The following is a 17322-nucleotide window of genomic DNA, read 5'->3' as shown; positions in this document are numbered from 1 at the left end:
TCATGTGAATGGAACTTTCTGCAGCACTCTGAACAGCCGTGTAATAAAGTGCCTTTATTTCAGTCCAGATCGTCACATTAGTCGGATCATTTCTACGGTAGCCTAAGTCAACAGGCAGGCAAGACATAGTGCGAAAAATCACCGATCACCACAATTTATTCAATGGCCAATAGTTTAGACAATGCATAAGTCTCGTTCACTGACTCTGCTTTGGCAGCAATCAATAAATGGCAGAAGCATCTTCTCTCTTTTCCTCTCTCGCTAGGTGGCCGCTCACTCTACGTTCTTAAAGAAGCCACACCAGTTTTACAAAAGTCTCTGCAGTAGGGTCACGTGGGATCATATTTTGTTGTCCTATCAAATTTTACTGAGAGACAGTGCAAAATAGTCTAGTTAATCATTTGTTTAGTTAAGATATGGACACAGTGCCAGTGTGGAGGCTTGTTTTAATACAAAGTGAAGATCCGCACACTGTGAGCTCCCATTTAAGTATTTTTTATTTTGGTAACGCCCTTCCTCAGAGGGCCGTAAGGGCTTGAAACGTTACCAAAATAAAAAATACTTAAATGGGAGCTCTACAGTGTGCAGATCTTCACTTTAACCGAATCTTTGATTCTGCACCTGGATGAATTTTGCATGTGCGTGATAAAACTGTGCTTTTTCAACTGGAGGCTTGTTTCAGACCTGATTGTTTGTTTATTTTTTGTTTGAAATAGCCTGCTATTATATTTTATGTGATACTCATTATTATTTACATTTATTTTAGGTTTATTGTAACAATCAGAGAAGAGAAGAAATTCATTGCAATTTTATGGTAGTTATTTTGTGGTAGAAATATCGGTATTGGTACTCGGTATCGGCAAATACACAAATGTCAGAGCAATCAGAGCAGAGAAGAAAATTCATTGCAATTTTATGCTAGTTATTTTGTGGTAGAAATATCGGTATCGGTACTCGGTATCGGCAAGTACACAAATGTAATACTCATACTCGTATTGGTTTGAAAAAAAAATGGTATCGGGACATCCTAAATCATCCTTTTCAGCATCTTTGTAGACGATGACTTTCCTTGTGCCCCCTCCTAGCTTTGTTCTAACTTGCTTGAAGCAATTCATCCATCCTAACTCTACTTTTGTCATACTCTTCAAAGAAGCAGAATTCTGCCCTGAGCTTCTTTCTTCTTCGTCTCCTGTTTGTCCTCTGCAGTTTGCTGCGCAAACTATCAAAAAGCCTGGCTTTTCTCCCACTTCCACCTTCACTCCGCCTTCAAAAGCTGATCACCACAAGTCGATCAGCATGATGGGAAGTAAGGTCTCAGCTGTTGGTTGGTCATAAGAAGTATGGCACGTCTATCAATCTGAGCACAGAGAGAGGAAAGGTCACAAAGAGAAACATTTAAGGGATTAAATGCATGTTTGAGTCTATGCAAAACATTCGAGACTCGAGGCTCAGCATGGACATAACACTTTTTGGTAACACTTTATAATAACTACACACAATTCATCATTTATTAAGCCTTTGTTACTTATTAGTTAATGGTTTCTTCATCATTAGTAATTTCTTGTTCATACATAATTTATCATCAGTAAAGCATTTGTTCACACAATTATAAATGGTTTATAAGCCTATCCAAAAAATATGTTTGTAAGTACATGATTTATACTTAATAAGTAATGAAACAACCACTTAAAATGAAATCATTTTCTTATTATAAACCAGTTGCAAACTATTACAAAATGCTTTGTTCATCATTTGTAAAGCATTGTTCCTATGTTAATTCTTATAAATAAAGTATTTGTACACACAGTTATAAATGGTTTGTTCATAGTAAATAAGCCTATATCTAAAATATGTTTATGAATTATTGTTAATACTTAATAAATGTTGCAATAATATTTTGTTGATTAAGTAATATTTCCATTATTTAACAGTTGTTACATACACATGCACTAATGATTAGTTAGGGTGAGGATACATATTTTATAAACCACTTCCTAATACTATAATTCATGATTAACTCAGGAGTTACAAGTGGTTAGTTAATGATATGTTGTGAGCTTATCTAAAGTGAGGACTTTTTATGCCTTGCAACACATTTTGAAATGAGTTGTAAAGATTACATTCACATTCATTCATTTAGCAGACAAGCGACGTACACATGTCAATTAAATTGAAGGCCATTGACATAACAGTGACCGCCGGGAATCGAACCCCCAACTTTTCAGGCTACTGCATGCTAGACCTGCTCCTTATCCACTACACTACCTTGGCCCAGATAGAAACCCCTACAACTATGCAAGAGTTTCTGTTTTCTTCTACTACACACTGTTATTAAACATCTGTAAACTATTATTAAATGCTGTATTCTTCATTTGTAAAGCATTATTCCTACATTAATTATCATTTGTAAATCATGTTTACACACAGTTAAAAATGGTTTGCTCATAGTAAACATGCATATCTATATTATATTTTTGAATTGACTGTTGTAATACTACTGGGCAGAGGTAGTGTAGTGGATAGGGAGCTGGGTTAACATGCAGTAACCCATAAAGTTGGGGGTTCAAACCCCAGCGTCCACCTTGCCCTTTAATTTCATTGACATGTGTAAGTCGCTTTAGGTGAAAGTGTTGGCTAAATTAATAAATCCAAGTGTAAACTTTATAACTCATTTGTAAATGTGTTGCAAGGCATAAAACGTCCTCACTTTAGATGAGCTCACAAAATATCATTAACTAACCACTTGTAACTCCTGAGTTAATTATGAATTATAGTATTAGGAAGTGGTTTATAAAATATGTATCCTCACCTTAACTCATCATTAGTGCATGTGTATGTAACAACTGTTAAATAATGGAAATATTACTTAATCAAAAACATATTATTGCATCATTTATTAAGTATTAACAATAATGTATGAACATATTTTATATATATGCTTATTTACTATGAACAAACTATTTATAACTGTGTGAACAAATGTTTTACTGATGATAAATTAGAAATTACTAATGATGAACAAACCATTAACTAATAAGTAACAAAGGCTTAATAAATGATGAACTGTGTGTAGTTATTATAAAGTGTTACCCACTTTTTTTTTTTAAACAGTGAAAACAGAAAGGGTGGCGACAGCAAAGCTACAGGGGTTATTTCAAATATGCAAGCTGCAAGAACAAGGTAGGCAACATTGGTGTGCTTGTCAAAATTTTAGGCTAGTATTACAGCTGTTTAAAGCCATACGTGAACGGTAGGCTACGCTAGAACAAAACTAAAGGTAACTTTATTTATAAGGCTGTATAAAGTTGTCCAAATTAATAATAGGTCGTTGTTAGGCGTTGTTGTTAAGATATTGCATGTGGATGTTAGTAGTGTACTATGTATGGTATAGTGTAGCTTTTTAGCTGACCAATGCACGAACATAACCGGGAAACGGACAAATATTATCAACGTGTTGAAAGTTTTGTTTGGGGGGGGAGGGGGGGGGGTCTGTAGGTGGGTGTGCGTACCTGAAGGATGAGATCATCTAACCATGAGGCTACAGGAGTAGGCCTACTGTGCAATGCGGTGATATGGAAGGCACCTGGAAAGCGGAGCATATTTTCATTTTTTAAGCACATATGCAGTAAGCTTGAGTATAGCATTACAAAAAGAGGGAAAAAAATGCTTTTCCAGACTTGTGTTCTGCATATAGCTTTCAGCCTAATCTACACAATCTTAGCACCTTCTTTAGCGACACTCACCTCCAAAATTGAGATAACTTTACCCTGATGAACTTTGGACAGGTTAGCCTACAATTTTATTTCAGTTTTTCAAAGATACACATTTAAATGTGTTAGGCTAATAAGCTAGAGAAAAGTGATTTAGCTTGTTATTGTTGATTCAGAAGTTAGATTAGGCTATGCATGGGAGTTGATCCACAAAAGCCTAGCCTATGGTCGGAACAATGGGATGTCGGAGCAGAGGGTTTACTTTTTCGGAGTGTCTATTTACACCCCTGGTACGAATAGCCTTGGCCACACAGCTGAGCTATTCACACCCTGTGACATGTAGCACTCGGCTTAATTTACTATAGGTTATGTCTAGTTACTTGGACCAGAATCAGAAGTTTCTAGATAAGACTACTGGAGGTAGATGGATGCAACAAGCTAAAGTTAGAATAATGATGACATTTAATAATTACAAATAAGACAATTAATAAGTACAATGAATAGATTGAAATAAATAGAATGTACAAAGTGCAGTGCAATAAATAACAATATCAGATGTTCTATATACGGTTCTATATTCGGGTGCACCCTTATCTTACCTAAGTTCTAAAATATTCAATGTGATTTTTCAATGTTACAAGAAAATAAAAATATATACAATAAATATTCAGTGTATTATAGTATGTATGTGTATCAATTCAACAAAGTGTTTTATCAATATCAATGGGTTAAACAATCAATGTGTCACAATCAATTAATTCAGTTCATTCAGAAGTTATCAGGAAGGGTCAAGTCAGGGAATAGTCAAAAGGTCAGTCTGGGTCAGTCTTACAGTCCTACCACAGTGGTGTGAAGGGAAATGAAAGGTGAAGGGAAGTTCAGATTCGGGATTCTGGGAGGCTCGCCATCAATTCAGATCTTTTATCCACTATAAAAAAAACCTGACCTGTAAATATACAGGCCAGAAACAATCATGTATCCAGGTCTCAGAGTACAAAACATCCAATAAATAGTCACATCAAATAAATTAAATCAATAAATAAATTATATGAAACTGGTCTATGTTAAAAGGTTTATTAAACATTACCGGAGTTCAAGCTAGCGTTAGGCTTTTATGGTGCTGCACCAGCAGTAGCTCTAGTAGCAAACCAAGCTTAGCATAAACTTTTAACAGAAAAAACGAACTCACCGAAGCCAGCATGACAGTACAGGCATTTCAGAAAGTTGCAGTTCTGTTTGAAATTTTGTCTTCTGGATGTCTACGGTCATAATTATGTCTACATTACTATTTATGTATTTAGTCTTGTTCTAATCTTGTAGATATTTCAGTTAAATATGTACCTTCAATCCAGGGCCGGAGTGGGGCCACTTTTCAGCCCGGGAGTTTCAGGCCCAAGACCGGCCCACGTTTTCCATAGTGGTGGAAATTGGATAAATGAAGCAACATTTCAGCTCTTACTATCCTGTAGTTTTTATTAGTACCATGGTTCAACAAATGTGTAAAGGTTATATAATAATTCACTTAAACTGAGAAGTTAACAAAAAATATTCCACTATTCCACAAGTTAAAGGAACCATATGTAAGATTTTGGCCAAAACTGGTACTGCAATCACTTTCAAATTACTGTAGAGCGGTGTATCCCCTCCTCCTCCCTCCTGACTCGAGGTTGCCAACCCGGATGCCAAAACACTACTGACTTTGTGATTAGTAGATAGGTAGAGGGTGGCGCATCAGGCCAAAACACAACATGACATGACAAAACACAACATCAACATCAGTTGAGGGTTGCAACTTCACTTTTTAAATGGCAATATCCTGGCCGGACTACAGTTGTCAGTGATATAAGTATTTGAAATTAACATGATTTCTTAATGTCTAGTGACATATCAGGGCCATTTTATGATTAATTGAAATACATTTCTTACATATGGTTCCTTTAACAAAAACAGAAAGAAAGAAAGCTTTTGAAATGTAGCCTATCCCACGCTTCCACAAAGAGGCATATTGAACTAATGTTTAGGCTACATGTTTTTTGCATGGGTAGGCTATATTGTTGTTTGGTGATTTAGCCTACTTCTTTACTACACCCTCTTCTAAGCAAACAAGGCATATAGGTTCATCATGTAGCATAAATATTTTGCTCTTTCACTAATTTCGGGCTCATCATTTTCAGTGGTCGACTGGTTGATCTGCTGCTCAGAGGCTACAATTTTTACCGCATAGGCCTACACAGATCAAACTTCAGTTTTGTTATTAATATTTGCATACTGCAAAGTCTATGAATCGGATACAAAAGGCTAATATTTTAAGAAATGTAATATGTTGCTTGCAAATAGCTTGACAACGCTACAAACGTCCAATATTAGCCCAATAACTGCTAATAATCATTGCCTATAGGCTATCTCTCTTTACCAGTTGCCACTTTTGTCTGTAGGCCTAATCTAGAAGCTTGGCACATTTAGCAGCATCTACCTGGCCGTTTCAGTCCCTCCTGGCCTCTTTCTACCATCCATCCTTCCTAACGCTTATGGCTACTGTAGGGCCGGCCCGGCTATCCGTATCTGAGAAAAGTTTTTGGAAAAGACGGGCTATATGGACCCAACCAACTCTTTTTGGGAGGGGAGAACTCCCTCACACGGTAGGCTACAACCCATGCAGAGGCAATGGTGCCATGCAATGAATGCGGAACGTGTAGCCTACTTTTTGAGAAGTTAGACTAACGTGACAAATGTCAATATTTTTTTCCTCGACCGGCCCAAAAGTGAAGCGGCCCACCGGGAATTCTCCCGATTCTCCCGATTACCCACCCCGGGCCTGCTTCAATCCATTCGATTTAACGTTAGTCCTGTCAATCGTTTTCCCTCCGGTCAGGTTTATGTTCTCGTTCAGGTTACTATATCATATGAATTTCATTACTAATCATGTTTATCATATTACACCATGTTCTAACTTATTATTGGATCAAATAGTTACCTTTTCTCTTCTTATTGAGTTCTTATTGATAGATTATTCTCGTTGGTTCGTGTTAGTTCGTGTTGGTTCGTGTCTTTCGTTTGATTTCATTCAAAAGTTTTTCTGTGGTTGCTGTGGAGACGCAGGGGTCGCGCTCTCATTGGCCAGCTGGCTTTTAGAAGTTAACCCTTAATGCACCGGGCTACACACAACAACAAAAAGACGTTGCTCACGTGAACAAAAAACATGGCGGACATTCGTTTTTTCATCAGCAGAAAGTGAAGAATTCTGAAAGGTTTCGGCACTAATATCTGTTCAGATTAAGTTTTAGATTGAAAAGTTGTGTTTTGTTTTTATAATCTTGGTTCAGTGAACACATACAACCGTCAGTTTGTTAGTTAACCCTCTAACCGCCCATGTCGCAATATTGCGACAAGCGTCATTACTGAATAAAACAGACGATAGACGCGAGTACAGTGTAAAATCTCATTTGTACTCTTGACCACTAGTTGGCAGACACCCAGAGCTTGATTCAAGCTCAACCTTTTTCAAAGTTTTCAGGAAGCTCGCGAAAACACGCGAGAAACACACGAAGACGTGCATGTCCTCCATAACGCGGATGCGATGCAGGCATTAGTTTTGCACAAATTGAAGCAGAAATACACCAAATGTTGAAAAAAAAAATTCACGTGTGATGAAGTCTTGGATCTGTTATTCACCTATTCTGATTCTGAAGGAGAATATCTGCCTTTTGGAGAATATGATCGATCGTCTATTGACTGATAGTCACGGTGCGTCTGTGAATGGAGGTACGTCTTTGCGACAGTGTCCACTAAGCATACCATGCTTATTTCGACCCTTTGCCCAACATAGCTGGAGGTACCAGTGGCAATAGTGATGATAGTGTCCGTAATGGACGTGGTATAGACAGCAGGGGTTGTAAAAATAGGGCTCTGAAGAACTACAAAGTCACCCGCGATATGGAACTGATTTGACCAGGCTACTTTATTGTATAGTAGCATAGGGTTTGTGATTATAGTAATAGTTTACTATTGTTGGTTTACATGTGACTGTATTCCTGTTCATTTGTTATGTCGGTGAAATGACAAAAAAAGAAAGTATAACTGCTCAAATATGTTCAACATCTAGTATTTACTGAAATGTACATAATTCACGGTGGTTACCATCCAGTGACGTCATAATATGCAAATTAGATGAGTAAATTTATGTCGTCCAACAGAAAAAGTCCAATAGAAAATGTCCAACATAAAAGTTCTACAACCTGGGACGTAGCAGGAAATTCCAGAAAAGAGGAGCGGGGCTTGGAAACAAGGAGCAGTCCGTGCGCTGGAGTAAGTGTCTCCGTTGAAGAGGCCAGACAGAGAGAGCAGAGTGACAGGGGTTTAAATAGGCAGTAGGAGATTGGCTACAGGTGGGGAGTGGCCAACGGAAGATTGGATGATTGGGTAATCAGTAGACAGGGGAATTAGATTGGGAGATCGTTGGAGCAGAGTGACGAGGAGAAGAGACTGGTGGAGAACCTGGTGGTGTCGTGACATTACCCCCCCCCCTTCAGGAGCCGCTTCCAGGGACGAGGTGACACGGCGTCGCGGTCGGCCACGGCCACGGGGGGCTGGTCGACAGGGATGGGTGCGATGGAACTCAGCAAGGAGGGCTGGGTCCAGGACGTCAGATCGGCGCACCCAGGACTGGTCCTCTGGACCATAGCCCTCCCAGTCGACCAGGTATTCTAACCGGCCTCTGCGACGCCGAGAGTCCAGGATGTCGCGGATGGCATAGACAGGACACTAGTCCAGGAAAAGCGGCAAGGGGGGATCAACAGCGGCACCAGGCTCTGTGGAGGAAGGAGAGAGAGATTTTAGAAGGGGGTTTTAGAAGAGACACATGGAAAGTCGGGTGGATTCGGTAATGAGCCGGGAGCTAGAGGCGATAGGTGACAGGGTTGATTCGGTGAGTGATGGTGAAGGGGCCGATGTATCGAGGGCTACGTTTTTTGCATGGGAGACGCATTCTGAAGTCCCGGGTAGACAGCCACACCTTTTGACCCACTTCATACTCCGGTGCTGAGGATCGTCGTAGGTTGGCATGGCGACTGTGGCGATTGATGGCCCTCTGTAGATGGTGGTGTGCTTCACCCCAGACCCTCTCACTTTCCTGATACCAACGGTCTACGGCAGGGACATCAGAAGATTCTCCCGTCCAGGGGAACAGTGGAGGTTGGTGACCAAGGATGCATTGGAATGGTGTCAGGCCAGTGGAAGGTTGACGCAGAGAGTTCTGCGCATACTCGGCCCAGGGTAAGAATTGACTCCAGGTGTTTTGGTGCCGGTGACCGTAGGTTCGAAGGAATCGGCTGATCTCCTGAACCTTCCGTTCTGTTTGTCCATTTGTTTGAGGGTGATAGCCTGACGTCAAACTCACGCTTACACCCATCAGGTGGAGAAAGGCTCGCCAGAAGCGGGAAATGAATTGGGGTCCTCTGTCCGACACCACATCTTCAGGGATGCCATAATTTCTGAACACGTGAGTGAATAGGGCCTCTGCTGTCTCAGCTGCCGTAGGAAGACTCTTGAGTGGAATGAGTTTGCAGGCTTTGGAGAATCTGTCGACCACCACAAGGATGCAGGTATTGTCTTTGGACGGTGGGAGGTCTGTGACAAAGTCGACTCCAAGGTGCGACCAAGGCCGCTGTGGCACAGGTAGAGGAATCAATTTCCCCACAGGGAGGTGACGAGGAGTTTTTGCCATTGCGCAGTCTTGGCATCCCGCAACAAACCTGCGGATGTCCCGAGTCATGCCAGGCCACCAATAGCGATCTCTGGGAAGTGTAAGGGTGGCGTTGGTCCCAGGGTGTCCAGTGCCGGGGGTGCAGTGCGCAGAGGTGAGGAGTTGAATTCTGAGCTGACGAGGAACGTAGGCACGAGCAGCTGGGGTATTCGGTGGAGCCGGGTCGGACTCCCTGGCGGCGGCCATCTGCTCATCCAGGGACCACAAGATGGGACTCAAGATGGACTCATTTGGCAGGATGGGTTCAGGTTGCTCACTGGACTCCTCTGGATGGTGAATTCTTGATAGGGCATCTGCCCTAGTATTACGTGATCCAGGTCTGTAGCTGATAGTGAAATTGAAGCGAGTGAAAAAGAGGGCCCATCTGGCTTGGCGGGGGTTGAGTCGTTTTGCTTCTTTAAGGTATTGGAGATTCTTGTGGTCAGTAAGGACTGAGAATGGGTGTTTCGATCCCTCAAGCCAGTGTCTCCACTCCTCCAGGGCTAGCTTGATGGCAAGTAATTCACGATTACCGATGTCATAATTACGTTCCGCTGGGCTAAGCTTCCTAGAGAAGTAGGCACAGGGATGAAGACGAGGAGGATCACCTTGGTACTGAGAAAGGACGGCGCCAACTCCAGTGGTGGATGCATCCACCTCCACGATGAACTTCTTCTCCGGGTCTGGGTGGCAAAGGACTGGTGCAGATGCAAAGGCCCGTTTCAACTTCTGGAAGGCCTCTGAAGCTTCAGGAGTCCAGGAGAGGCTTTTGGGTTTGTTCCGGAGTAGAGAGGTGAGGGGTGCTGCGGTCAGACTGAAGCCATGGATGAAGCGCCTGTAGAAATTTGCAAACCCTAAGAAGCGTTGGAGTCCTTTGACTGTGTGTGGAGCATCCCAGGAGAGGACCGCCTTCACCTTCTCGTCATCCATACTAATTCCGTGGCCGCTGATGTTATAGCCCAGGAATTGCACGGAGGTTTGGTGGAAGAGGCACTTCTCGAAGAGCCGGAACTCCCGCAACTTCATCAGGACCAGAGAGATGTGCTTGACATGATCTGTGGGGTTGGCTGAATATATGAGTATGTCATCAATGAAAACCATGACAAACAGATTGAGATATTCTCTGAACACTTCATTGATAAACCCCTGGAAAACTGAGGGTGCATTAGACAAACCGTAGGGCATTACCAGGTATTCGTAGTGACCAGTGGGGGTGACAAAAGCAGTCTTCCATTCGTCGCCTGGGCGAATGCGGACTAGATTGTAGGCACTTCTCAGATCCATTTTGGAGAATACCTTGGCATCACGCAGTTGCTCAAGAGCTGCCGGAACAAGTGGAAGGGGATATCTGAACTTCACTGTGATCTTATTCAGTGCACAGTAATCGATGCAGGGTCTAAGTCCACCATCCTTCTTAGCCACGAAGAAGAAGGAAGAAGCCACTGGTGATTTTGACGGGCGTATGTATCCCAATTGTAGAGCTTCCTCAATGTAGTTCTTCATTGCCTCTTGCTCAGGGACGGAGAGTGGGTAGACCTTTCCTCGTGGTAGGGGCTGACCAGGTTCCAGGTCGATTGCACAATCCCAGGGTCGGTGTGGAGGAAGGTGAGCTGCACGGCGTGGACAGAACACATCGCTGAAGGAGGAGTATTCAGGTGGGACAACTACTGGACGACTCTGCCCTGGACTTTCAATGGTGGTTGCATTCAGTGACAACATTGGAGAGAGAGTACAGGGGCGAGGGAGTTTTGGGAAACAGTTGGTATGGCATTCCTTTCCCCATTGAAGGATTTCTCCAGTGGACCAGGAGATCACAGGGGCATGTTGGATAAGCCAGGGGCGCCCTAGAATCAGATCGACTGTGGAGTCTTCAAGGATATAAAAAGTTACATTCTCCACATGTAGACATCCAACACGCATCACTAGGTTATTAGTGTGATATTGGACCCGCTTGCGGGCTAAGGGCTTACCCACTGTTGAGTGGACGTTGAGGGGGGCAGTGCATCGGGTCCTCGGGAGCTGGAGACGCTGGACAAGGGACCCGGAAATGAAGTTCCCGGCTGACCCTGAATCCAGGAGAGCAAAGACTGGGTAGGTGGACATAGCATGGGACAGGGCAACTTCAATGAGTAATGGTTTGTAGTGCACAAGAGGAGTACTCACGATACCGACCATGGGTCGTGGTGGGCGTGTAGGGCATCTAGTGATGTAGTGGCCCGAAGTCCCACAGTACAGACATAGACTTTGGGTCATGCGTCGCCCTGCTGGGGTGAGTCGCAGGGAATCTACTTGCATTGCTTCTGTTCCAGCAGCTGCATGTCCGTCATCGATTTGGGGAACAGAGGCTGAAGTGGTATGGCGGAGGTCCTTGAAGCAGCACTCTCGGCGGTTGGCTACTCGAACGGCGAGCTGAATGAATCTCTCCAGTCCGATGGCGTCATCATAGGGGGACAGCTGGAGACGGAGAGAGGGTTCCAACCCTTGTCTGAAAACGGTGAGCAGTGCTGGTTCATTCCACCCACTGATAGCAGCCAAGGTTTGGAATTGGATTGCATACTCGGACACAGACCTCCTGCCCTGCCTCAGGGCATGCAGTTTTGCTTGGGTGGAGGAATCGCCTTCAGTTAGGTCGAACACTTCCTTGAAATGAGCCACGAAGTTGTCCACCGATGCTACTGTGGGGCCATTTTGTCTCCAGACGCTTTCAGCCCATTGCAAGGCACGCCCCGAGAGCAGAGAGATGATATAGGCTACTCGCGATCGGTCTGTAGGGAATCTGTGTGGCTGCATCTCCCAGGCCAATGAGCATTGCAACAGAAATCCCTTGCATGCCTCTGGAGTTCCAGAATATGGCGCTGGATTCACCACTGCGTTCCCTGGAATCATAGCTGGAGGTGCTACTGGAGCTGCAGCGGCGGCGGCAGCTGCTACGGTTGCAGAGTTGGAAAGTGTTTGCCGTGCATTGTCCACCATTCCCTGGAAGGGATCCACATGTTCAGCTCTTAATGGTTGAGGCTCCATTACCTGGTCTGGCCTTCTGTCAGGGCACACAGACTCAGGAAACAAGGTTAGGCTCAATCGAGTCGTTTTAATTTGAAAACAGCAACCAAGGCAGGAGAATTAAAACTAGGTCTTGAAGTGAAGTTAACGCTCAGAAGATCTTGACTTGACAAACAAGGCAGTCCAATATAAAGGCTCCAATCTTGCAAGAGGATATCGTTCAACAGAAAAAGTCCAATAGAAAATGTCCAACATAAAAGTTCTACAACCTGGGACGTAGCAGGAAATTCCAGAAAAGAGGAGCGGGGCTTGGAAACAAGGAGCAGTCCGTGCGCTGGAGTAAGTGTCTCCGTTGAAGAGGCCAGACAGAGAGAGCAGAGTGACAGGGGTTTAAATAGGCAGTAGGAGATTGGCTACAGGTGGGGAGTGGCCAACGGAAGATTGGATGATTGGGTAATCAGTAGACAGGGGAATTAGATTGGGAGATCATTGGAGCAGAGTGACTAGGAGAAGAGACTGGTGGAGAACCTGGTGGTGTCGTGACACCGGGGGTGGTTTCCGCATGATGCATTTTGGCAGAGTGAGTGCGCATGTGTACCAACGTCTCTGGAGAGAAGGCGTGCAATTTGAACAAGAAATCGGTTCTCAAACGGAAGTTTTGATTGCAACAATTAGCTAGTTCACGCACCAGGGTGTAAATAGCATACATTACTATAAACACCAGGGTACGAATAGCATCCACTTCTAACTATACATTGATGCAAACAGCATACCTTATTCAGAGTGTCTATTACACAGCTGAGCTATTCACAACCTGTTACATAACAAGAAAAAAAATGTTGCTTTTTTATTATTACATTGCGTGATCAATATGCCAGAATAAATGCATAGGGGTGCCAATAGCATAGACTAATATTTGTACCAGACGGGGTATTAATAGAACACATTGCTGTGTGCACCGGGGTACGTATAGCATACATTGATATTTGTACCAGACAGGGTACTAATAGAACACATTGCTGTGTGCACCGGGGTACAAATAGAATTTACTTCTAATTGCACCAGGGTACGAATAGCATACACTGCTAATTGTACCAGGGGTGCAAATAGCCTTTTTTTCGAAACTAAGGGATGTCGGACTAGTGGGCTGTTGGACCAGAGGGAATTTTTCGGATTATTGAGAGGTTGGAACAATGGAGCATCGGAGAAATGGGCAGTCCCCATATGTCTGATGTAACAGCAGTTGCCATGGCAACTCCAGCTTGGCCCCCTCATTGCTGCTTGCAGCTATATTTGTGTGATTGATTTTGTGCTGTTAAATCATATCCTTCGTTAAGCCACATTACACCTTAAATCTTAAAGGGACACCAGGTAACGTTTTTGTGTTAATTACTCTCTTCGTAAGTCGGTATATGGTTAAATGACTCATTACAGGGCGAATGAAGACTCTCTCGCCCGCCCCTACTGCCTGTAGGAAGAATATCCCGCTTGCAAGTTCAGTGTATCCTACCCGCCGACCGAAGCAGGCAGGTTAACAAAACGCTAGAGATTGTTGCAAACGTGTGTATAATGGCAGAGCCGGCGAAGAAGCAGCGAAAACCCTTGACAGAAGCCGCAAAGAAAAGGAAAAGAGCTTCAGACCGAGCTTGGGGGAGTTTCGTAGAGAAAAAGCTTGCCTGGTGTCCCTTTAAGGATGTTATTCGATTACTGTTAATGTGCCGAATTTTATATGCTTTTAACTTTACATTTCCATTGATCTACTGTAGTTAGTAGACTGCCTTTGCTGCATGGTCCTTCAAAGCAGCGAATCCTTCAACAAAAGGTTCAACTACTTCAAACTACTTCAGACAGTGTCATGTTACAAGGATTTACATAGACTCAGCTTTTTTAGTCCACTGGCAAGTCTGTAACCTTGCCAACTATATAAAACATCACAATTATAGCTTTATAGCCCAGAAAATACAGCCTATATTATAACAGCAAAGTGCAGAAATATTCTAGATGGATCAGTCTATGTCACAAAAAGAGTTTCATGCAGCGACTGAATTTTCATGAATGGAGTTGTTTACTCTAAATTACTGTTTAACTCAGGTGTTCCACCCCAGTGATTCACAAAAAAAGCAAGGCAGAATGAAAAGGCCTTCTCGAATATTAGAAATCAGTTTGCATAACCGATCATTATAAGGGCTAGCTCTCTGGCAGCTAACATGTGTTCAGTTTAAACTAGCCCACACCTTTTTTGGTGACAATAGCCATAATGTTGCCAAATTAAAGGTACAATGAATGTAGGGATATTCTATCAAAAATTGAGTGAAATGTATTGAGATACATATGAGTAAGTTCCGATGTTCCACGGGTAGCCCAGAGATGAGTTTTGAAAATCTGGAACTTTGAGTTTGAGTGTGGACAGCCCTTTCTTATCTCTTTAACTGTTGTTGGCTACTCAGTGGGGTGTGTTGTGATGTGTTTCTCAGAACTGGCAAAGAGGTAAATGCTTATTGATTGGACTGATAAGCTTTGCAGATAAAAGGCAAAGGACGAGCTCACTCGAACGAAAGCCAGTTGCATTGTGGAGGCAGTTAACTTAAGTTAATTACATTTCTAGGGATTCCTCAGTAATGCAAATGATGATGTCCTTAACACTGTGCTGTATTAATATTATTCAGGCATTGACTGTAATGTCAATCCCCTTGCCTGACTCCGGACCGCATTTGGGAAATGACTGGACACAGCCTATCAGGCTAAAGCATCTATATGCTGCCAGAGATGGACTTCATCTTCAAATTAGAAGGGATGGAAGAGTGGATGGATCCCTTCAACAAAGTGCTCTCAGTAAGTTATCAGTTATACATACCACAGACTTTGCTTCAGATGGGCTTCAGACTGGGTGTTTTAGCTTGCATTAGCTTGCTTAAGAGTCAACCTTACAACCTTAAGTGTCAGCTTCTGTGGTAATTGCACAGTAAGTACATTATAGGCAGCACGAACCAGATAGGTTAGCATAAGTCATAGCATGTTATTGTGCATTCATGTTATTGATGCAAAGACTAGTCAGTCTATCTTAACTTGTGTTCATTCTATTTTATCATCTATGGCTCAGGCTTGATGGAAATACGTCCAGTTGATAACGGCTGCGTGGCCATCAAAGGAATCGCAAGTTCTAAGTTCTTGTGCTTGGAGAGAGAAGGAAAATTGTACGGATCTGTAAGTATTTCATGTAAACAGCCATTCAAATCAGTGAGTGCAATGTTTTAGCCTGTAAGACAACTTGTGCTAGTTTGTGAGTCTGTTCATTCTGTTACAACCACAAAGTTCTGCTTTCAATTAATGCACAATTACAAGTATTATGCTTTGGAAGTCTATAGACTAATATAGCTTGCTGGTCACAAAGGGACATTATTATAGGTGACTTGGTTACCTGGAGAGTTTTTTACAATAATTGATTTAGAAATATTAAAACAATAATATGACAGCTATGCATGCTTCTAATACAACCTTTGTCCCATTGTGGCATGTTTGCACTGTTAAAACCTCATTGAAAAGAAACAGCATACAGCATAAACAACCTTGGCCTCTGTATACCTAACGCAAACAGCTCTTGAAGAACTTAAAGCAGGGCGGTCATTTAGTGACGACAGAGGGCTGTCACACGTATTTCATGTGCAGTCTTTCATCATCGCTCTCTCTTATCTTTCTCTTTCTAGTACAGTTATGTGAGAGATGACTGCACTTTTGTTGAGCAGATTCTTCCAGATGGATACAACATCTACATTTCCAGCAAGCATGGCACCCTGTTAAGCCTGGGTGTGAGGACCAGCAGCCAGGTCCATGGTCATGAAAAGGGTCTCAACACTCATGCTCAGTTCCTGCCCATGAGCAATAATTTGAAACATACACAAATCCACCACCGTGACTCAGTCTCTCTCTCTGAGCACCATCAGGACACCCCATTACACCTGCAAATAGACAGCATGGACCCTTTTGGAAAGGTTTCTCAGATCTACATACAAAGCCCCAGTTTCAACAAAAGATGACCACTCCTTCAAAGAATGTTTGAGCATTCCAAATAAGGACAATGGAAGCCAATAAGTGCTCTGATTCAGATAAAAACAGGTCTAGACCAAAGTAGCGCTCTACAATCTTTGGTCTGGACTGAGAACATTCCAGTTGGGCATTTGAATATTGCAGACTGGGACACAACTCCAAGTGAATGACTCCAGTGTGTTGATATTAGCTTGGATTTTAAGACAGAGATCTTTTCACAGGGTTTTTACTGTATTTTGCTGTTATTTTTCTCCTAATAAGCTTCATAGAGTATATTCCCATTATTTCCACATGTAATGAGCAGTTAGTCAACTGTTTGTTGTCTGATTATTTGTTCTTATACATTTTGTAAGCCTGAAAATTTGTGAGCATTCTTGGTCTGAGACCATCCATTGATTGAGATGTAGGCCTTGTGCATGTTTGATGGATGTTATGTTAAGATGTATTACGCTACATTTTCAGAAATACATGAATACATGGTTCATATTTGTGAAACACTTCAACATTTTACATATTTAAAGGTTCAGTCTGCAATTCCAATCTAATAGGCCTATGTTTTTTGTCAGATTGTTTCTAATATCCTCTATAGTACGTTCTGTGAATGTCTGCTAACTAAGAAAACTAATAAAATGGGATACAGACAAAGTGGCTCAGAGTGAATCAAACTATTTCAGCCAAACAATGCATTGCTTCTGGAAAACACAAAGGCAGGAGTGTAATATGAGTTGTTGAGCTCAATTATATCAACAGCCTTTCACCAGAATTGTAGACCATGTCTTTAAACATAGTCAGTGATGCCAAATTATTAAATCTCAAAAAGCGTATTCA

General features: G+C 42.5%; 1 protein-coding gene across 2 annotated transcripts; it reads left to right on the top strand.

Annotated features, from left to right (window-relative positions):
* The first annotated feature begins 1306 nt into the window (after window positions 1-1306).
* On the top strand, window positions 1307-17103 carry fgf19 (fibroblast growth factor 19). 2 transcript variants are annotated; one of them, XM_076288245.1, is made up of 5 exons: window positions 1307-1378; window positions 3112-3180; window positions 15117-15282; window positions 15551-15654; window positions 16155-17103. In XM_076288245.1, exons 3-5 carry the CDS (start codon window positions 15129-15131, stop codon window positions 16482-16484), a joined length of 588 nt encoding a protein of 195 aa, XP_076144360.1. In that variant the 5' UTR covers window positions 1307-1378; window positions 3112-3180; window positions 15117-15128; the 3' UTR covers window positions 16485-17103. The 2 variants fall into 2 exon arrangements, with proteins under 2 accessions (XP_076144360.1, XP_076144359.1); XM_076288244.1 differs by lacking the exons at window positions 1307-1378; window positions 3112-3180 and having other exon boundaries at window positions 15069-15282.
* Window positions 17104-17322: the final 219 nt, after the last annotated feature.

This window comes from Alosa pseudoharengus, unplaced genomic scaffold, assembly GCF_046254945.1.
Source record: "Alosa pseudoharengus isolate Yale_2024_CS ecotype anadromous, Long Island Sound unplaced genomic scaffold, YU_APseudo_1.1 YU_APseudo_1.1_scf_16, whole genome shotgun sequence".
NCBI lineage: Eukaryota > Metazoa > Chordata > Actinopteri > Clupeiformes > Clupeidae > Alosa > Alosa pseudoharengus.
The sequence above is the reverse complement of the archived record's forward strand: the minus strand, read 5'-3'. Positions and strand labels throughout refer to the sequence as shown.